The sequence below is a fragment of the Pteropus medius genome, unplaced genomic scaffold (assembly GCF_902729225.1).
Source record: "Pteropus medius unplaced genomic scaffold, Ma_sr-lr_union100, whole genome shotgun sequence".
In the NCBI taxonomy this organism is placed as follows: domain Eukaryota; kingdom Metazoa; phylum Chordata; class Mammalia; order Chiroptera; family Pteropodidae; genus Pteropus; species Pteropus medius.
The window spans coordinates 372,579-395,733 of NW_024346062.1; the positions used below are offsets into that span (position 1 = coordinate 372,579).

The 23,155-nt window shown below is 35.4% G+C and overlaps 1 protein-coding gene across 1 annotated transcript in view; it reads right to left on the reverse strand.

Annotated features, from left to right (window-relative positions):
• Positions 1-544: 544 nt before the first annotated feature.
• Positions 545-23,155, reverse strand: part of WDR41 (WD repeat domain 41) — a 44,233-nt gene continuing 21,622 nt past the window's right edge. Inside the window, exons 7-13 of the mRNA XM_039874883.1 lie at positions 18,657-18,719; positions 14,031-14,141; positions 7,797-7,981; positions 5,133-5,254; positions 4,234-4,322; positions 3,240-3,373; positions 545-767 (exon numbers count right to left, since the gene is read on the reverse strand). Coding sequence (XP_039730817.1) covers positions 615-767; positions 3,240-3,373; positions 4,234-4,322; positions 5,133-5,254; positions 7,797-7,981; positions 14,031-14,141; positions 18,657-18,719 — 857 coding nt within the window. The 3' untranslated portion in view covers positions 545-614. The remainder of the gene's footprint in view (positions 768-3,239; positions 3,374-4,233; positions 4,323-5,132; positions 5,255-7,796; positions 7,982-14,030; positions 14,142-18,656; positions 18,720-23,155) is intronic.

Sequence of the window (23,155 nt, forward strand, 5' to 3'; positions counted from 1 at the left end):
ACACAATATTCATTTTCTACTGGGAAGGAACTTTTCTGAAGATCACAAGGTTTAAATTCAGATATGCTACATTCTACCTGTTCTTCAGTGGTTTTCAATTTTTCTCCCAAATATCTTCTGTAGTTATCAGGCATATTTATTTCTTTAACAGCAGGTTCCTTAAATTTTTAAAAGAATGAAGAGGTATAGTTAAAATATTCATTTTGGAAAATAGTATTTCAAAATCCAAAAAGGCTAGAGGCAACAAAATTATACTAAATAAAGAGACTGAGTACTAGTCTCCTTATTAAACATAAGCTCACAATTTCTGGTATAGAATTTTAAGGAAAAAAATTTAATTGTCTATAAGGCCACTAAAGTATAATTCTGTATCAACAGATACTGTGATCTGGAAATTTCATTTTCTGAAAATTCACTGCTGAAATCCTTGCAAGTATAGTCTTTGGTGAATGTACTAATACCTAAGAAGCAACTTGTTGCTGGTTTGCATTCCACAAAAAAGAATCCAGTTTTATGTAGTGATAAGAAAAAAGACACATTTAGATATGTTAATGGTTTTCAGAGTGTTACCCTATATTTGATGTTCAAGGTTCATGCATTCCAAATTCCTTACACTAGACAGCAAGATATAAGTCACCATTCTCCTCTAATTTTTGAAATAATTTTAAACTGCGTAATCCAGATTCTCGTTCTCCGTTTTTCCACAAAATAATGAGATGATCAGCAGAGCATGTCACTAGTCCATGATCTTCAAAGTACAGAAACATCTGTAAAGAAATTTAAAACTCCTGATAATAGTAACTTCAGGGGTAAGAAAAGAGGTCGATACTAGGTTAACACATGTGCTTGTAAGATAAGAGCCTTGTAGACTTCTTTGGATCTGAATGAAAAACTGTATTTTCCATGAGAAATTTTATTTTTAAGTGTTGCTAATAGTCACATACAAATATCTTCTGAATTTTACCATATTATTCAAGTACTGGTTTTAAGATTTTGTCAGAAGTCCTGCCTTACTTAATCATTTATACTTGCGTCATTATTTATACACAAATGGCTACCAAAAAGGTCTGAATTCAAAGTTCTCCAAGGTCGGTAAACACTGGCTTCAGCTCTCTCATTAAAAGGAGTTATAGTAAATCCATTTAGAAGCATTTACTGAGTATCATCTATATGCTTATGGCCCCTACCCTCAAGAAGGTTCTAATTTAGTTGTAAAATCATAGTTGAAACCATTAGGGCACCAATTAAAGACTATCTAATCAAGCACTATATATTAATGTAGTTCAGACTATCATTTGCCACAGAAATTCATAAAAAGGGGACACAGATCAGTAATAACTGAAGTTGTCAGAGGAAGCTTCTATGTAAACCTCTCCAAATAGAGAGAAGTTCATGCTCAGTTAAGAAATAGGCTAGAAATTAAGAATAGGAAAATAGCGTTGATGAGAAGGCAGCATGAACATTATGGAGTGGAGAGCTGGCATGAGGAGATAAATGAAGCCAAGAAAAGGATGAGCTCCTCTAAGGAAAGAGTGAAAGGAGAGAAATAAAAAATTAAAGAACAAGAGGAGAGTTTTCTCTGGAAATAACTTATACATTTCTGAAGATAGCAGGATGAGGCCTCAGCTGATGATGTAGAAGTTAAGAGGGTTAATATGGGAGCAGAATTCCTCAGGAGATAGGATTCAGTACACAGAGGGGCTGTGCTAGGGAGTACAGATGAAAATATAATAAAAGGAATGTGAAAATTCAGGAGATAGCCAAGATCTTCTCTGAAGTCACAGATACTTTTAAAAAAATACTTGTGTCAATACTTTCAGGAAAATGCTAAAAGTTTGTCATTTCTATGACAAATGTGCCACTTTGAAGGTTTCCCCTACTATGAATGGCATTTAAAAACCTTTCATGGTTTCCTACTATTTTAAAAATAAAGTCTAAACTCCTCAGCCTTCCATTCAAGGACATTCATAATCTGACCCAAAACTACTTTCCCAGGCTTTCTCTCCTATTAGAGTTTGTTCATAGAAACCCAGTGCTCCAGCCTAGCCAATCTGCTCCTTATCACCAAGCAGATCCTATTTTTGTCCTCTATCTACCATATTACATCCTCACCACTCTCAAGCAAAGACACAAAGTTAAACAACAAAAGAAAATGAAAACAACTGGACTACCTGTTAGAGGAAGGCAAACATGAGTAAGATATGTACCCAATATCTGAGAACTTTTAGTCATAAGTCTATGTTAATCCTACCTAACTTTCAAGTTTCAGCTTAAGTCCCATATCTTCCACTAACCATTTTCTTCAAATTTCTGAATATTCACTGTCTGCTATTCATTTGGGTCCATCATAAGAAGCCTAGATTAACATCTTGTTAGGTCTGTATCTTCTCTTTCTACTAAAGACCCAGGAGAGCAAGGATTATGTTTTCTCTTTGTAAACTCCAGTGTCTTATATAGCACCTGAAATATAGGAAATGCTTGATAACAAACAAGTGTGTTGCTGCTGCTCCTAAGCATAAATGCACTTTCAAATAAAAAGTAATTTGTTCCTCCCTGGCTATGAAATGGGAAACAATTTAAGAAATTCATTACTTAGGGCCTTTCTTATACCACTATTATACTATTACTAGTTCCAATCATCTCTATCTGAACTGATCTTAATCCTTCATTACAAGCAATGGTGCCTATAGTATGTATTAATGTGGTTGGATTTCCACAAGTTAGAATTATATATATAATTATACATTTAAATTCTCAACTAATATTTTCTTATATGCATAATGATAAAGACACTGAGTTTTACTAAAGCTAAAGAATTATCCTTCAAAGGGAGGTAAAAACAGCTCTGTTCGTGAATATGATAAAGGCCCCTGGAATTAGAGTCTGTAAGGCTAATTCTACATATATAACCACAACCCTCCATGCACCCTCTATTTACTACTGTTATATATTCAGTCTGATTAACAATGATCTTATTGTCAGCTATCTTCACCTCATAAATAATGGTGATTGTGCCCATTTTTTTAGAAGCAGAGCATTCCTTGCTTCCTCAAATCTTATCTCTGTAAAGGGAGATCCTAATTGCACATACTATAAGCTATCCTATTCCATGTTTCAATTCAGCAAAATCCTACAGATGAGAAAATATAGGTCTTTCTGAGACCAACTCAATGAAGAGCGGAGAGATGCAAAAGCAGGAATTTCCTGAACATTTACATGCCTATTAAAAGCAATAATACCTCTACAGATGATGAGTGTCCAATCAAATCTCCAACAAGCTCCAGTAAACATGAAGTGACATTTTCTTGTTGCTTTTTAACAGGTTGGCTGGCTTGTTTGTTTGCTTTTCCAAATCCCCACATGTTAAAAAAACCTAGAAAAATAATCATTTCAGTCATTTCCAAAATTATTATCCTTTTTGTGATAAGATCGGAAAACAGAAAATTTGCATGCAAAGATGTTCTGCTCTTCTTTTAGTCAAGGGATGGTACCAGGCACTATGCTAGGATTTTTTAATGTTACTTCAGTTTTCTTAGCTAACCTAGTTTGTTGTTGATCTCTTTTTATGGCCACTATTCACTCACTGGTAAAGGTGGATTAACATGACAGAAAGACTGACACTAGGAATCAAAGAAAAGTAAAAGACCTGAATGGCAGTGTCAAAAAAAAAAAAAAAGGTCATAATTCAGATCAAAAATGGTACCCTACAACTTCAGATAACCAAGAAACTCCAGAGGTACTAGCATCTGCAAAGGGTGCTAACTAACCATGATTTTGTTTTATAAACCAAATACCTGAGAGCCAAGAGCTCATGAGATTATGATATAAAAGTGTGGGTTTTTTTTTTTAATATAAATTGAGTTCAATGTTAGTTAGATAATGCGTCAAGGCTGAAAGAACACTTTAGTTTGGCATCTGATGGTACAAATTCTGTCTATCAGGCAGAATTATAAACAATATAAATGAATAATTACTTCATTAGGCCATTCATTAGATTACCAGAAAATAGCAGTTTCCTCTCAAAATAATAAAATCCTAGTTGGCTTGAATTAAACAGGAAATTCTATAGTAAAGCAATATTAAGATGTGAATTCTAGATTTCAATTACTATATGTTTCATGTAAATATCTTATGCCTATTTGGAGTATCTGTGATTATACATAACTTCCTTCTGCCTTTCATATGAGAAAAAAAGAAAGATTGAAGACTGCTTTTTTGAGAAAAGACACACACCTGTTGGTACAGGTTCAGCGGCAAGCTGCTGTTTTTCTCGTAACTCCCAAATGCGTACACTGCCATCTTCTGAGCATGAGATTAACTGCCTGTCAGAAAAGAAAATCAGTGATAAAAAAAAGACAGAGCACCATGGAGGGCCAATGCTAAATTTGCAGTGAAAGAAATCAGAGGAGCCCTCAAATGCTTTTATTCAGCTCGTGGCAGGAACTGACAAAAATCACAATTTTAACATCGCTTTACAATGCAGAGTAAAAGCACTCTTCAGGAAAGGCACACATTGTATTGTTACATTGACTCACTGTATTGTTATATATATTTCACCTCCATTTTTTAAAATGCATTCAGGAAAACAGGGTATGAATATCCTGAGCAGTCCCCTTCCCTCCTCTCACTATATCTCTTCGCAGGGTGCCTCTCACTCTGAAAGTATCCTGCATAGAAAATAATACTATTCCCTTTGTATAATTTCATCCCTAAAAATTCAGCAAATTTACCCTCCGAGGAAATCCCTCACTTATATTCTTAGACAACAGGAGACTACCATTTGATTCTGGCTATAAACAAACAACAAAAAGATGTGTTTACGGAAAATACGAAAAGAAAAATCAGCACATAGTGCCCAAAAGTCTTTTACCTTTTTAAATAAATACCATATTTTAAAATATCTTTTCTTATAATGAAGTTCAGTGTACGTCATTTGAATCCTGCTTCTTGTAAATTTTGTAATACATTGCTACACACTCTTCTGTTAGAGCCACAGGGTATTCTCCATTTCTAAAAGAATATAGCAGGTCAAGCCACGGAGCCAGGAGACTTTGCCTTTTGAGAAAGTATGCTGGTAGCCCTGGGAACTGTGAATTTCTTTCCTCTATTGCAGAACAGATGGGAACTTGTACCTGTTTGGAAGTTTGGCAACATGCAGGACACTGGAGTCATGTGCAGTCTTCTGGCAGGCAATCACACGCTTCATTTGAAGGTTATACACATATAAACCCCTTCCAACTGCAGCAAATACATTCTGGGGGGCGGCAGGGGAGGTGTGGGGGAGGGAATTCAGAAATGAGCACAAAACTAGTACTTACCACTATCTGATGTAATAGATTTCCAGCCCTGCTGTGATATCAGAAAGCCATCGTTACCTTCCTTATTCCTAGCTTTCAGCCCAAATTACTGTGCTGCATTCTTAAGTCCAAAAATATCAAATCACGATTTCTAAATGTCTGAGCTTTCCTCAGACATTTGGAAGGTAGAAAGATGAAATGGCTAACTCAAAGAAAACTGTGTTATGTTACATCCCTTAGCAACACTTCCTTCCTCACTGAAATTGGTCAGTAGAGAGAGGAGCTATGGCTGGTGGACTGGCCTTGCAGCAGAAGCTACTGAGGTACAACCTAGGTTTTCGTTCACATAACACTATACCCTTGGGGAAATTACTTGTTTATTTTGCTTGGAAAATGTAAGCAAAATTAACTGCACTTCACATCTTAAACAATCAAGAGACCTATAATGATACAAAAAATAAAATAAAGGCCTATGCTATAGTAGCACTGTCATCTTAAGATCCTCTGAAGACTTCACAAAAACATTTTTCCAAATATATATTAGAAATACCCTTTTACTAAAACAATCTTTTAATCTTTTGAAAGTACTTCAGCCTCACAACTCAGTAAGAAAGGAAAGCAAGTATTGCCACTTTCCAGGTGAGCAAGTTAAAATTGAAAGATTAGTCATACAAAAATTAAGACAGGAAGTCAATACTAAATCAAGGTCATGTTACTCCCATGCCTTGCTCTTTCCTCATACCATAACACCTAGGTTCTGAAATTATTTTGCAAGTCACTAGACTTTTGGTAGCACTTGTCTTAGAATCATTCATTCTTACTCAACCGGTACCCCAATGAGGCAGACCTTTCAGAAATCTCTACAGATTGCCTCCCCGTTTGAACCCTTCGCATGTGGCCTCAAAGGCTACCAACCCAACTCAGACCTACAGTGTCTAGACCAAAACATGCCCCCAAGGCTTACTAGAGTCTAAATCTGATATAATCCCCTTGACCCTCAGAATTAGTACCCTGCATTTAGCAATGCAAGCTGGAGACCAGTGCCAGGGGCATTAATGAAAACAGCTAGTCAACTTGCTAAAATCTAGAATGCTATGGGTAGCATTCAATACAAAGAAACCCCAGAAACTAGTTCTATAGACCAGGAAATCTGTGAAGAGTTTAAGTGATTTATCCAAGGTCACAAAATTATAAACACACTTAGAGAATTAATAAGCTTTGGGGCAGCATTTACTCAACAGAGTCACTCTATCAATCACCTGTTATCAATAATTAATGGCCCTGGCAGAAAGAACCACCTATAAAAGAAAAATTAAGGAAAACCGATTAATGCTTTATCAAGCATTTATAAGTTAATAAGCATCTAACAAAATTTTAAAGATCTTTTTAATCAAAATTTTTAAGATCTTAATTTTAAAAGAAAACAAAATGGAAAAAACCTTTAAACACTAATTTTTACAAAAGTGAGAAAATTTTTAATTTCAAAAAATATTTAAAAAGCAAGAAAATTAAGAATATGTGTCATGTTTATGGCTATAAATCTTAGAAATCTAGTTTCCATCTTTTCTGAAACCCTATAGTTTTTATCATATATATTTAACTTTTTTCAAAATAAAGTTAGGATATAAAGAAACTTAATCTTTGAGTATATTAGTGTTCTTTGCCCTATTCTTAATGTTTTGTTTTTAAATTAAGAGAGATACAATGAAAACAAAAAAAAATGGACCATACTCTCCTCATCCAGAACATTATTTTTGAAATGTTTAAATAAAAATAACATGCATATGATTAGAAGATTTAAACAATATAGAAAGGCACACAAAAAAAGTGAAATAAAAGCCTCCTCCAATCCTTCTCCTCAAAGGTTACAACCTTAAACATTTCTTATTACATTAAGAAAAGAAACCTCCCTTTAAACACATTTTCTGAGTCCCTAAAGCTAAAAAGAAGAGATGTTAAGATTAGAGCCAGGACTCATTAATCCACTGGTACTAATCTCTTACTGCAAAGAAGATGTAAAGTGCTTCATGAGCATCATCGCCAAGGCCTAAAGGATTGAAATCAGTAATTCTCACATAATCATCTTGCCCCAGTATGCTAGCAGACTAAAAGAAAAACATCCCTGAAATTTTTAATTTCCTTTATCTCTCTATGAAATGCACCATAATCTTCAAAAGGATACTTTCTCAAAATGTTTCTTAAAACAATTTAAAGCATTATCTTCAAACTTTACGGGATTATTTAACCCAACCCAAAATTTCAATAAGAGCTTCTAAATCTATGGCTATTTAGTTACTTCCTTGCCTCAAGGATAGGAGCTAGAATTAAAATGCTTTTTTAAATGCAAGTGGTATAATCTTTGAAAAATATCAGAACATTTTAAAGCAAAACTTGAACATGGGCAATACCTTTCTATATCCACCATGAAATTAAATTTTAAAAATTAGAAACTTATTTAAAAAGGCAAGTTTATAGATATACAGTTTTTGTTTGTTTTACCTCTTCATCCCATGTGAAATGATGAATAGAAATGTCATTTGGTTTTTGGCAGAGTTTTATTTCTTGCTGGGTGTCCACCTGTGGAGATGGGTCCCAGAAGTTGCGTTCACAGGCCTGCATGGTCCAGTCCAGAATATCCCAGATGATCAGCTCTCCAACATGGGAGCCAGTTACAAAACTCAAATCTAGGCAGAGTTCATATATGTCTCGTTATTGATCATTTTACTTAGGCTAAAGGTAAAAATGAATGGACTGCCTAGTAGTAATGCCAGAACCATTAGAACAGTAGCTAAATGAGCTAAACTGGAAGATTAATATAACAAAACAGGTAGCTAAATGAGCTAAACTGGAAGATTAATATAACCAAACAAACACCAGATATAGACTCAAGTTTACTTATTTGGTATGTGATAATGACTGCACTTCAATTAATACAAACAAATTCCTCATGCTGGAATATTTGGGGAATAAGTATCTGAGGAATAAAAATAACCTTAGCTTGGATCATATACTATTTAGAAAAACTATACTTCTCCTGTGTGTCTTCTTTACTCTCACATTACTACCGCACTCACGACACTTCTGACACCAGATTGGGGGGCGGGGCTCCCCATACCAAACAATTCTGTGACAACAGCTAGGTGACCTAAAATTTAACTCGATTCTGACACAACATGGAAACAGCATCAGATGCCACAGGTTAAGGGCTCAGTCTCATAAGACTACCCTTGCCTACTTTAGATGCCAATAGCAAGTCCAAGTTATTACCTTTACTTCTGACTGATCATCTATAAGTGAAAGGTTCTCAGGACAAGTAATAGCAAGTGTTGGAGAGGATGTGGAGAAAAAGGAACCCTCATACACTGCTGGTGGGACTGGAAATTGGTATAGCCACTATAGAAAACAGTATGGAGGTTCCTCAAAAAACTAAGAATTGATTTACTATATGATCCAGCAATCCCTTTACTGGGTATTTACCCCAAAGACTTGAAAACATATATCCAAATAGATATTTTCACACTGATATTCACAGCAGCATTATTCGCAGTGGCCAGGACATGGAAAGAACTGAAGTGTCCTACGATAGATGATTGGCTAAAGAAGTTGTGGTACATGTATACAATGAAATATTACTCAGCCATAAGAAGAGATGAAATACTGCCATTTGAGACAATATGGATGGACTTCGAGATAATCATGCTATGCGAAATAGGCCAGACAGAGGTGAAAACCCCATGATATCACTTATATGTAGGATATAAACCTAAAAGCAACAAAGGAATAGGACAAACAGAGACTCAAGGACATGGACTATAGACTAGTGGCTACCAGAGGGTAGCGGGAGGGAGGAGGTAGATGGGGTGAAAGGGGTCAAATATGTGGTGACAGAAAGAAATCTAACTATGGGCAGTGAACACACAATACAATATATATATATGCCTGACTGTTGCATTGTACATCTGAAACCTACTGGATTTCATTAACCAAAGTCACCATAATAAAAATAAATTTAAAAAAAAAAAGAAAAAATAAATAAAAGGTTCTCAAACCCCCTCCTTGGGTTCAATTAATTTACTGGAGCAGCCCACAGAACTAAGGAAAACAGTTTAATGTTTACCAGTCTATTATAAAACAGTGTGATAAAGGATAAAGACGAACATCCAGATGGAGAAGATACACAGGCCAAGGTATGTGGGAAGGACTGCAGAGCTTCCATGCCCTCTCCCAGCACCTCCACATGTTTAGCAACTTGGAAGCTCTCGGAATCCCTACTGTTGATATTTTATCAGAGGCTTTATCACATAGGCATGATCAATTATTAACTCCATTTCCAGCCCCCCTCCCATCTCTGGAGAATGGGAGTTAGGGCTGAAAATTCCAAGCTTCTAATCATGGCTTTGTCTTTCTGGTAACCAGCCCCTACCCAAGACCTCACCAAGAGTGGCCTTATTAGAACAAAAGACACTATTATCACCCAGAAAATTCCAAGGGATTTAGTACCCTGTGTCAGGATATATTAGACCAAATATTAAAACAAAAGATGTTCCTTGTGCTCTTTTCATTTAGGAAATTACAAGGGTTTACACACACACATGCACACACGCTATATATATACACATATATACACACATATATTCTATTATTTCATAACAAAATAAGTTTCAAAGAGATTAAAACATGAAAGATACTTAAAGGATTGAAGAAAATAAAGGTGAATACCTTTTTATGAATATGGAGTACTAAAAGGCTCTAAAGGAGGCAGAGTGGGGACTGGGGAAAGAAATCTGAGTATCTGCTTAGCACGAAAAAAAAATCATACATTTAAATGATGGGAAAAAATTGCAACTTAGATGTCAAAATAGGTTTATTATACTTGATATATAAGAAGTTCTTGGAAATTACTAAGAATAAATATTTCAGCAGAAAAAATAGGCAAAAGACCCAAAGAGGCAAAACAAAAAATAAAATGGTCAGTAAACATGTGAAAAGATGTTTCACAACCTTAATAATCAAAGAAATCTAAAAGCAGTGAGATACTACTTATTGACTTGCAAATTGGGAAAGATTATAAAACAGGAAAATACCCAAATGCTGGTAATAGGGAATCAGCACACTCAGGCACTACTAATGTCCAAGTATAAATTGGTATAATCCTTTCAAATTTGTTAATACACATGAAAATTGTTTAAAAATGTAAACCCAGTGATTCAACTATTCCACTTCTAAGAATTTATACTGAAGAAAGTATACATAAAAGGCAGAGGTAACAAGGTTGTTACACATAATATAAAAAATTTGAAGACAACCTAAACATACAATTGTGGATTAAATAAATATGATATCCACAAAATGAAATAGTAATACTGTTATTGAAAATTAAGTTGTAAAATTATGTTTATTTTGATACAGAAATATATTCATGACATACTATTACAAAACACCAAACCATATGTATATACATAAACACATATACATATGCCCAGATAAACACTTAGGAGGATACGGACCAGTATTTAATACTATAAGGTGGGACAATTTTAATTTTTACATTTTTTATGTTTCTATTTTCTCATTTTTCTACTGACTATATATTACTTGTACAACGACAAGTTTTTAAATCCTTTAAAGAAAGTGAAATTAACAGGCCAACTAAGACACCTTACAAATTATATATTTAATAGAAAATGTACCACTGCTAAGACTAAAAATTATCTTAAATAAATGTAACTTACTTTAATTTTCACATATTTAGGGTAAGATAGAATAGAACAATGCAGCATGAGTCTAGAAAGCCAAGTTCTAATTTTGGCTCTGCGTGTGACTAGCCATGTGGTCTTTAGAAAGTCATTTAACCTTTCTCTAGTTTGGATTTCTCATGCATTAAATAAGGATTACTGTAAAAAATCAAATTAAATAATAAATAACCTTTTTAAAAAGGCATCAAATATTATTTTTGAGTCCGTGGTATCATTTTGAACCCCTGGTATTATTCCATATTAATAGTATTAAAACATCCAGTTACTTGTAATTTAGGAACACACAGATGAATAATTATGATTTAATTATTCCATTTATCAAATAAATCAGCAGGACAAAAATCTCTAATAATTAGATGAATAATCTTAGAAATAAATGATTGCCAGCAATCATACACATAAACATTATTTTATCTTGGTTCCAAGTCCAATTTCTATAGTTTATTAACAGACTCTATAGAACTTACTCTGTGAAGAAATAAGTTCATTTCTAATCTGTGGAAAGAAACAGGCTTCTAATTTTAATAGTGGCAAAGTTAATGGAGTACTAATCTTTTCACAACCTTCTTTTCCATCCCTTTCCCTCCTCTTTCCAATTTCAAACTACAAAAAAAAACTAGAGGAGTGAAGATTCTTGACCCCAACTCTGCATGTGTCCTCATAACAGTTAATGTAACCTACTGAGACCACACAGCTGCCTGCTCTGACTTAATCGTCCAATGTGATGCATCTATACAATAGAAACAAAGTATCTGTGCTCAGTTGGAATTTTTCTCTAAAAAATAAAAATTACTGGCATTCACCTAAATCAGTACAGCTTATCACTGTGTAAATTATTTATATTCCCAAACAGGTCATTCAAAATGTTTCATACCAAACAACCTCAATGATACATTATATACGGATGGACTTCCATCCTATGTATCAAAAGTCACTTAGTATGAAAATCTCTCCTGGCATCTGTCTACCCATCCCTCACAAGTACTAATACTTTGTGATTACCATACCATGCTGTCAGCACAAAACAAGAAAAGGAATAAAGAAGAAGCACCCAGAGCCTTTTGCAAGAATAAATAAACAAGGTCTTGTATGTCTGGCTTAGAAAATCTTCTGTCCAGGCATGCAGAGCTCTTTAGCAAAACTGGTATTCATCATCCACATTTAGGGGAGTTCTGTCTAGCATTCTAGGGTTGCCCTAGGGCCACCTCACTGAAAATGCACTTTCTCTGTGAGTTACAAACCCAGTAACTGGACACATTTTTCTTTGGAATTGGCGGGACAAAGAAGCAGGGCTGAGAGTGGAGCTGAGAACTGTACAACATAATCATCTCAGGACTGCCAAAATCTGCAGCAAGGCAGACAGGCCTATGTTCAAAATCAAACTGTCACAATATCATTTTCAAATTTTATCAGACTACATGTCTATATATGGCTCTTAAATATCCTTTTGGCTTATTATTTGTAGTGTAACTTTACAGTCATGGAGTTTATAAAAAATACTAGGGCTTTTCTGTGGTGTTCATTTTTGTTTTTTAGCTTTAGGTTTTCATTTTCTTAAGAAGTTGGCAAAGAAATACTTGAAGAAAGCTTTCTTGGTTAAACTGCTATAAGCTTCTCTGCATATCACACAGCGAAAGAAGTGCCATGAAGTTAAGGCTACCTCAGTAACATCTCATCACCTTTATTAGGAAACCATGCTGGGTCAGTGGTACCAATGCTTCATCGCTAAAACGGGACAACTAGGCATGACCAGTGTAATGCACCGGGACACAGCTGTGCTTTCCTCAGCAGCTCCAGGGCCCTGGAGCTTACGGCTCCGTGTCAGAGGGTCTCCCAAATAAGAACTTGCCTTTTGTGCTGTCATCCCTGGCTAAAGGAAAAAGAGCCCCCAGAATAAAATTAAGAAGTGCTCCCAACATTGTTAGTTATATCACCACAAATAAGTCTGATCCTTAGAAAAACTAGCAGCTGGGTTGTACAAGAAGATGGTTATTAGGGAGAAGGATTTGGAAACTGGGAGGAACATTCTCAATGATGTACCTAAAAATGTGACTAAATGACATATAAATGGAGACTACACTTTGTGTTGTGCCCCTCTTCCCTTTGCCTCATGTTTATGCCAAGTATTACTCAAAAAGAGCCAACCCAGGTCTCAGGTCAGGGGGTACAGTCCAGTCCTCCCATGACATCATATTCATGGCATCCTTATAGGACCCTCTTAGTCTCCTCCATACTATCTAACTGAAGCCAAACAGGAGTCCTCTCATCTAACCTTGGAACACAGATCACCCAGAACAGCTCTGATGATATAAGGTGTCACTGTGTTTGAAAGTGAACTAGCTAAATCCCAGAATCTGTAGTTTGGGATCCTATCCTGCCATCTGATGTCAGATTTAGCTCACAGGAGATACTCACGAAAATCATTATGAGCCAAATAGGATGTATGGCAAGTCAAAACACAACCACAAGGAAAAGTAGATATGACCCATTTTATGCAGACCTTTACCTTAGTTTGGTATTTTCTGAGTCTTCAATCATATATACAACTGGCTTGAACCTTGTTCATTCTACGTAAACATGTAATTTGCTATATATCATACTGCATGGTCTATGAAAGAGGAACTAGCCAGAACCATTTGCCAAAAATGCCTAAATGCTACTAAGCATTGCTATTTATAGCCTATGACAATCATCCCACAGAGCCTGAGATAATGATGCTCTCCTTCGTCATCATTTTTCTCTATCCCACTCTATTCTTCTCCTTGTGCCTAAAATTTACCCTACCACTCTATGAAACTTGATGAGTTCCACTGGCTTCAATCTCACTGTATAAGAGACTGACAATCCCTACTAATCAAAAGCAATATTTTAATGATGATAATTCTAGAAATCCTAAAACAAAACCAGATTGAGGTTCATAACAGGCTTAACAAGCACAAAATTTTACATAATATAGACATGTACACAGTGAGCTTACCATTGACATTAGCCAATGAGAGAATATTATCCTGGTGATCAAGGAGGCGCTTAACTTCAAGAATATCCCATTCTAGTGATCCTTCTGTAGGTGCTACCAACCTGAAAATTACTAAATGCAAAGACAGATATTATATTTAAATGGTCAAAAAAGATAAAATTCTATTTCTGCTCAAAAAGTCAACATTTCATTAAATTAGAAATGTCTAAAATATTGAATATCCATCTCCAAAGGGATCCTACTCATACTATTTTAAAATATTTCAAATACTTGAAATGTTTGAAATGATCTGCTAAAATCCCAAGCGACTGTGTCCTGAGAATGCTGTTCCTTTATTAAAATTCTTCTAAACCCACTACCAACCATGAAGACCCCCATACTTTCTAGGGCTCCAGTGCATGTCTGGCTATCCTGCCTCACTCTCTCCCTAGCCAGTGACTGGCCCACATCCTTGAATCATCTCCACCATCAGTTTTCTCTACTCATGGCCCCAGACCAGTAAGCATTGCTAAAAATAAGCTACAAATTTATATTTAACTTCAACTCAGTGAAGACTTCAGCAGCTGCTTTTATTTTTTAAAACTTTTCTTGAAACCTACGCATATACCATGAAATTATAAATTCTCTAAGGATGATATGCCTTATAATTTTTGTGTGCCATACAATTCTTTTGACTACAGTAGATGTTCAATGTGTTGTTTACTCATTATCTGACTTTAACAAATAGCTATATTTAAACTAACATAAATCCTAACTTTAATCAATAAAGCAAACCCAAAATCAAATTGACTGGAGTGATTCTATCAACAAACATTTACTAAACATCAACTATGTTCCAGGAAATTAGATATCAAATGTGAATAAGGCCCAATCACTACCCTGAAACACAGTCTAGAGTGGTAGTGAGACTTATAAACAAGCGTATTATAATTGATATGTTAAATGCTATAATAAGCTACACTACCAAGTACTGTGGATGCTCACAGATTAAGATGACTAATATCTGAGAAGTAAAAAGGTCTCAGAGGTCATATCCTTTCTAAATGGTAGCTAATAACTTAAGTCTCTCTTCTTTCTCACATTCCTCTTAGGAAAATAGGTCATGCCACATTTCATTCTCTCTGGACAATTTTTACCTACTGATGAATCTCTAGCAAGGTTATTTGATCTCGACAGCCAAAATACAACTGTCGAAAAAAGATCTTCAGTCAGTTAAAAGACAACTCTTCCTGATACTTATCAAAGTTGAGTGAAAATTCTACTTTAGTCTAGATACTACCAAATGATCTTGAGATTGGGACTGTGGAATAAAAAGCAATGTATTGTTTAACCACTCTAATAGAGATAATACCGACAAGAAAAAGAAACCTATCAAATAGATTTCTACAAAGAATTACTACAAAGTACTAAAGATAACGTGAAACTGTTTAGTGAGTCCTCAAATGTGGCCTCTAGACAAGTAAGTACTCACAAGGTCACCTACATAATACCTTCAAGAAAATAAGCAAGTTATGAATTAAATCAGAGAACTAAAGAGAAGCAATAGTCAGTTCTAAAAAGAAAATTAAGAAAAAAATCCTGGCCTTCTGAATGAGCATGACGTCTCAGTGCTGACAGCCTTGCTTAGCTAGTAAAGCCTCAAAGTGATGGCAGCTAGTGCACACAGAAATTATATTTCTTATTGAAAGGAACCCTACATAAAAAAAAGAGAAATTGGAATGGAACATTAAAAACCAAGGATATGGGCATAATAAACTTGGTCCTGGAAAAAGATACTCCACTTACACGAATAAAATTTATTTTTACATAAGGAAAAATTGTACTATATGTATTATGATAAAACTAATAAGTAAAATGCAGAATCTTGTTTTCGAGAATATTAGTTTTTATAAATTGTTTTCTTAATAAAACCAACTTTCATTTCTTCCTTTTTTTCAATGAATTCACTAATTCATCCATTCAATAAAAATCTATCTATTAGCAGAAAGGTGAATAAGAAAGTTCTAGTTGCCAAGGAGCTCACATTCTGAAGGTGAGGGGCAAAGAGAGAACAAAATCAAACAGAAGTCTTTTTGTAAAAGTAGTAAGTGAAATGACAGATATAATTATGAGAACACAGTGAAAAACCTTCTAGGAAAGGAGGTATTAGGTAAGCAAGGCTTCATCTTCAAAAAAAGAAATACTGGAGATGAGATCTTAAAGATTTAAGTAGGAATCAGGCATATCAAAAAGGACAATGAGTAGGAGGACAAGCCTGGTACAGGGTGACAGCAGAAATCAAGGCACAGAGGTAAGAAACACCGCAGGTGTGAAAATCCCAGGCAATTCAGTACTGACAAGCCAATGATATAGGATTCAAAGGAGGCAGGAGGAAGATAATGGAAGATCTGATTTGATATGTTAAAAATCTAGATTTTATCTTGCAGGCTAGTGGTGAACTTACATTGGTCTTCTAGGGCAAAGATTTCATTTATATGGGGCAAAAATGAGAAAAAATAAGGGCCACGTAAAAGTAAATATATTCAAATTAAAGTCCTATTCTTTTTTGTGTGAGATCATGTTCTTCAGATTTTGTTGTTAAAAAAAAATAATTTTTACAAAATGAGGGTGATAAACGATAGCTTGTTGTTTTTGGTTTTGTTTTTAATTGGTATTACTAAGCCAGATAAAAATTTCACAAGTCTATGTTGATCTCCAAAAATCTGAACTTTTGTACTAGGCAGAAATTTGAGTCTAGAAAGGGCTGCTATAGGCAACAGGAAGCCACTGAAGCTTTAAACTCATTTCCCGTCTGCCCCAAGAATACTCTCTGGCGCTGGCGGTGCTTGCTGCAGTGTTTACCCTTAGATAACTCATGGATTACAGTTCTAACCTTATCCCCAAAGTTTGCCATGAAATATCTCTCATTATTTTCATATCGCTCTAGTATAGTGAAAGTCTTTGGAAACAAATGACATCATTCTATTCATAGCATTCTGTTTTTAGTAGTGGTATTTCCATTTATAAAATATAATAATTCTCGATCACTGAAAATGTCAAACCCTAGAAAATGTAGCATCCCTTTATGTGATGTTGACAATGGCAGTGAGCTGCACTTTTTTTTCCTAAACGAGAAAAGGGTAAGCAGAGGAGTAGCCTGCATTTTAGATAGAGCCCTCTAGCATCTACTAACAAATATATCTGAGAAGCACTAGAGGAAGAGGAGGCATTTGAGAGGCACTAAAGCAGAGGGAGGAAGGTAAGTTAGGAGACTTACCACAACATTCCAGGCAAGAAAGGAGATGAGAGCCTGAATTGTGCAACTGTAGTGAGATGGAAAGAAGTGGATCAAAATATTTAGAGTAGCAATCCTCGAAGTCTGTTCTGCAGACCAGCAACCTCAGCACTACCTGAGAATCTGTTAGAAATGCAGAGGCCCCACTCCAGACCTACTGAATTAGAAACTCTGGGGGTAAGGTCCAGTAATTTGTGTTTTTAAAAGCCCTTCAGGTCATTCCAATACGCACTAATGTCTGAGAACCACTGAGTTGGAGTAAAACCAGAAAACCACAAAGTGATTGATCAAGAGAAGAAAAGCAGGGAAATGCAAAGCATCTTTCCAGTTTGATAAAGAACACGGGAAAACTAAGTCTCTCTACAAGGAGGAAAAAGGGAAAAAACTAAAGACAAAATTATATATTCTTTAGAAACTACTTTATGAAAAAAGAAAACGCACAGGGTCTAGAAAATTACTAGAAAGGTCAGTTGAAGAGACACTTTGCTGCAAAGCAGTGGAGCCTGCAAATGGCAGTTAATAAATAATGAAAAATGAGTTCATGTCTCACTGATATCTGCAAACATGTCCACTGAAGGGCACAGCAAATCTCAGTGTTGGCCTCTGGAAGAAGTAGCACAAGCAACATCAAATGTCCTCTGGGCTACATTAAAAAAACTCTTCAAGAAAAAAGCAGCTTTTAAGAAGCATTAAATTCTAGGCATCCAAATTCCACTCATAAGGCAGTAAATGCAAAAGGCTTTCTTAACTGTGGGCTCCCTGGCAGTAAAAGAGTTAGCCAACAGTCAACAGCTAAGAAAACGGCCTTCAAATAGCATGTTCACACTCAATTAATATATTTACAGAATTCCTCTTGCTACTCCTCCCTCTGCTATCCCATTGCTCTGAGGTAAACAGCATAAACTCCCTCCAAGAAAATGGGCCCCATTCTGGCTTCCTGAGGTAAAAACTCCACAGTTCTTGCCTTACTGAATTCCCAAAATAATCCTCCTCCAACCCTCCCAACTCAAGTTTTTAGTCCTCAGAATACTGACATGTTTCATGAAGTTAAAATTTTTGCTAAGTAAGTATATGAGGATAGATCAGCAACAAAGAGGACTGCAGAATGTAAATGGTCTTCTCTGGCATGAAAGAAGTGAGGTTACCTTGCCCCACTTGGCTATGTTAGACCAAGTGTAGTACAAAAACTGACCTAACATCTTGAAAATGAAAATATCACTTTGAGAGCCCTATAAGACCAAGACTGGGGTAGGGGCAGATGTCCTTTAGATAAAATACTAATTAGTCTTTCCAAAATGTGTATACAAGTCTAGCTTAGAATTTTTTTTTAAAAAGAAAGAAGTCATACTCACTCAGTTCTTTGCCAACCGCTGCCACAACACAGTTCTTAGGTATTTCAATCAAAGCACTGATCCCTTCAAAAATATATAAATCAAAGATCACATTATTTTCTCCATAGAAAACAAAAACATTCTCAGTTTTATGTCAGTCATTTCCCATTAAGGGAATGGTAACAACAAAGCACACATAACTTGCTACATCATACTTCCTTGCTTGCTTATACATGGGAAACTATTTTGTGAAAAAGGAGGTGAGACTTTTGGAAGATATTGATTTATTAAGGGTAGGATATACTATCGGAACATTTTTACTATTGTGGTGAACTTATTTACCAGGGATCCCTTAAGATAAGCACGATCACCATTTACAAGATGGCTAGCTCAAATGAGATTTAAAATTGGCATTTTCCTCAAAGTAAATTTAAGAATCCTGAGCAGGCTCCCTGGCAGTAAATGAGCTAGCCAACAGTCAATAGCTAAGAAAGTGGTCTTCAAATAGCATGTTTATAATCAATTAATACATTTACAAAATTCCTTGTATTGTTGAAATAATCAGATTCAACATTCCACCAGATTTCACTTATTTATTTAAATATAAAGTTCTGAGTATCTTTTTATAGCTGAATCATGAAATGATTTTAGGGTAACCATAACTTCTGTAACATGTTACAATTATTAATTTTGTCAGTAAGAATTAAAGAATTGATATATTAGATTCAGAACCACTACATGGGTAGGCAAAACCCTGTTAATTTTTCCATTAAGAAATATATGTAATTTATATATACGTAATTTATAACATATATACAAATTAGTAAAATATTCTACTCGTTCACTTTACCTTCCCACCTATCAAAAAGACTAGCACCACTGTAATTTAGACAGTAATTATCTCCAAAACCTTTTCTCCAAATAGAGTTGTTTTAACAGTATGTTTAGTATTTTCCCAAGTTCAAGGAGGAAGAGTTGATAGTAGAGGAAGAGTAGTAGACAAGATAAAAGGAGATAGGAGAGCCTGGAGGAAGTAGGAGGTAGGAAAGAAAGAATTCTAGATGCAGAAAACAGCTTGTTAAAAAATGTTTATCAAATTATTTGTGAAGTGAAAATAATGAAAACTCAATAATCCAGAAGTAGCAACTTAATATACGGAATCATAGAACATACTATTGGAAAGGGCATGGAAGTCCTGTTTTCTAGTCCTAGGCTCTTTCCATCACATCATACTAAGATTATCTTGGCTTATTTCCAAATACAGAATAACTGCCCCTAAAAGCCCTGTGAGCCTATAAAGCAAGCAAGGCTTACAAAAAGAGCTTCAGGAGATAAGAGTCTAAGACCAAGCCCTGCTAACTACCTGGCACCCTGTAATTTGGAAAACCCCAATCACGAAAAGCTCACCAATGGTAACATGTAGGGCTTTTCGAAGCTCTCCAATATTCTCTGAAAGGATTCTATCTCTTAAGACACTGATAAACAAGGCAATACTGTGACTACATAATATATAGTACTCAAAGATAAACTTACAAAAGAAAGGGAGGTTACAATAAAAGGTGGTTATTTTCATTAACATACGAAAGATTCTTTTCAGCCGTGATTTCAATATTTCTCAACAATTATAGGCATTCCTCATTTTATTACACTTTACTTTATTGCACTTCATAGATATTGTATTGTTTACGAATTGAAGATTTGTAGTAACCCTGCACTGAGCAAGTCTATCAGCACCGTTTTTCCAACATCATTTGCTCACTTCATGTCTCTGTGTTACATTTTGGTAATTCTCACAATATTTCAATCTTTTTCATTATTATTATATTTGTTATGATGATCCGTGATCAGTGATGTTTAATGTTATTACTGTAATTATTTTGGGGTGCTATGAACCGTGCCCACATAAGATGTCAAATTTAATCCAGAAATGTGTGTGTTCTAATTGCTCTACCAACTGGCCGTTCCTTGTTTCTCTCCCTCTCCTTGGGCCTCTCTATTCCTTAAGACACAACAATATTGAAATTAGGGCAATTAATTACCTACAGTTGACTCTTAAGTGTTCAAGTGAAAGGAAGAGTCGCACGTCTCTCACTTTAAATCAAAAATTAGAAATTAAGGTTAGGGAGGAAGGCATGTCAAAAGACAAGGCTGGCCAAAAGCTAGGCTTCTTGTGCCAAACATTAGCCAAATTTTGAATGCAAAAGAAAAGTTCTTGAAGAAAATTAAAAGTCCTATTCTAGTAAACACATAAATGATAAGAAAGCAAGATAGCCTTACTGTTAATATGGAAGAAAGTTTTAGTGGTCTGGATAGAAGATCAAGCCAGCCACAACATTCCTTTAAGCCAAAGCAAATCCAGAGCTAGGCCCTAACTCTCTTCAATTCTATGAAGACTGAAAGAGGTGAGGAAGCTGCAGAAGAAAAGCTTTAAACTGGCAGAGATTGATTCATGAGGCGTAAGGAAAGAAGCCATCTCCTTAACATAAAAGTAAAAGATGAAGCAGCCAAGTCCTGATGTGGAAGCTGGAGCAAGTTATCTAGAAGATCTAGCTAAGATAATGAATGTGGCTGCACTAAACAACAGATTAGCAATGTAGATGAAAGAAACTTTTATTGAAAAATGCCATCTAAGACTTTCATAGCTACAGAGGAAAAGTCAATGCCTGGCTTCAAAGCTTCAAAGGACAGGCTGACTCTCTTGTTAGAGGCTAATGCAGCTGGTGACTTCAAGAGTATTTACCCAAGAAATAGGACAGTATATATCTACACAAAGACATGTACATGAATGCTTTATTCATTAAGCCAAAAACTGGGAACAATCACAATGTCCATCATTCAGTGAATTGTTAGACAAATTATGGCAGATCCACACAATTAACTGGAAATATCGTGTTACTTCATCTATAAAATGGAGATAGTTGAATGGAGAGATTTATATTTTTAATGAAAAGTGAGATAAGGAATATATTGAAATATATTTGTAGTGAAGCAGTACCTAGAGCACACACATCATCTGGAAGAAGCCTTTTCCGGCCCCTGGGTTACAAGGCTCTCCTCTGCACTGAGCATGCATCCCCTAGTTCATGCCTCCCATGGCTGTCATCACACTTGTTCTGTCATTATGTTCTGGATGGTTCTCTGCTCATTAACTCCAGGCTCTCTGAGAATTCATATCTTGTATGCATCATTTCACAGCAGGTGCTCAGACAAGGTGCTGTGTGTGTGTGTGTGTGTGTGTGTGTTTCTTTTTTTTGGTCTGAGTCATGATGACACATTATTAATTAACCCATTATTAAACCAGCAATTTCTTTATTGGAAGTAATAAATTATAATTAAGTGATCATAGGAAATCTCTTGGCAAATTTCTGTTGTCATAGAGGGATTTTAGGCGTTTTTTTTTTTTGTCCAGAAGCATCTACCACCAGTGCATTACCTACTTTTATATTCATAATGAATCTAAGGCACTCTGCTACTCTCTCAAATCAGCCCTCAGTTAGGGAGTGCACTGACTAATGAAGCTAATGCTCATTTACCATTTCAAAACTCCCAGGACCCTTAAGAATTATACTGAATCTACTCTGCCTGTGCTCTATAAATGGAACAACAAAGCCTGTATGACAGCACATTTGTTTACCACATGGTTTACTGAATATTTTAAGCCTACTGTTGGGAACTACTGCTCAAAAAAAAGATTCCTTTCAAAATATTACTGCTCATTGACAAGGCACCAGGTCACCCAAGAGCTCAGATGGAGATGTACAACAAGATTAATGTTGTCATCATGCCTACTAAAACAATATCCCTTCTGTAGCCCATGGATCAAGAAATAATTTGAACTTTCACATCTTATTATTTAAGAAATATGTTTCATAATGCTATAGCTTCCATAGATAGTGATTCTTCTGATGGATCTGAGCAAAGTAAACTGAAAACCTCTGGAAAGGATTCATCATTCTAGATGCCAGTAAGAATATTTATGATTCATGGGAAGAAGTCAAAACATCAACATTAACAGGAGTTTGTAAGAAGTTGATGTCAACTCTCATGGATGACTGAGAGGTTCAAGACTTCAGTGGAGGAAATAACTGCAGATGTGGTAGAAATAACAAGAGAACTAGAATTAAAAGCGGGGCCTGAAGATGTGACTGAATTGCTTTAATCTTATGATAAAACTTTAACGAATGAGGAGTTGATTATTATGGATGAACAAAAAAAGTAGTTTCTTGAGATAAAATCTCTTTCTGGAGAAGATGCTGTGAAGACTATTGAAATGGCTACAAATGATTTAGGATATTACATAAACTTAGTTGATAAAGCAGCGGCAGGGTTTGAGAGGCCTGACACGAGTTTTGAAACAAGTTCTACTATGGGTAAAATGCTATCAAAACAGCATCACATGATACAGAGAAATCATTCATGAAAGAAGAGTCAATTGATACGGGAAATTTCATTGTTGTCTTATTTTAAGAAATTGGCACCCCAGCCTTCAGCAACTACCACCCTCATCAGTCAGCAGCCAT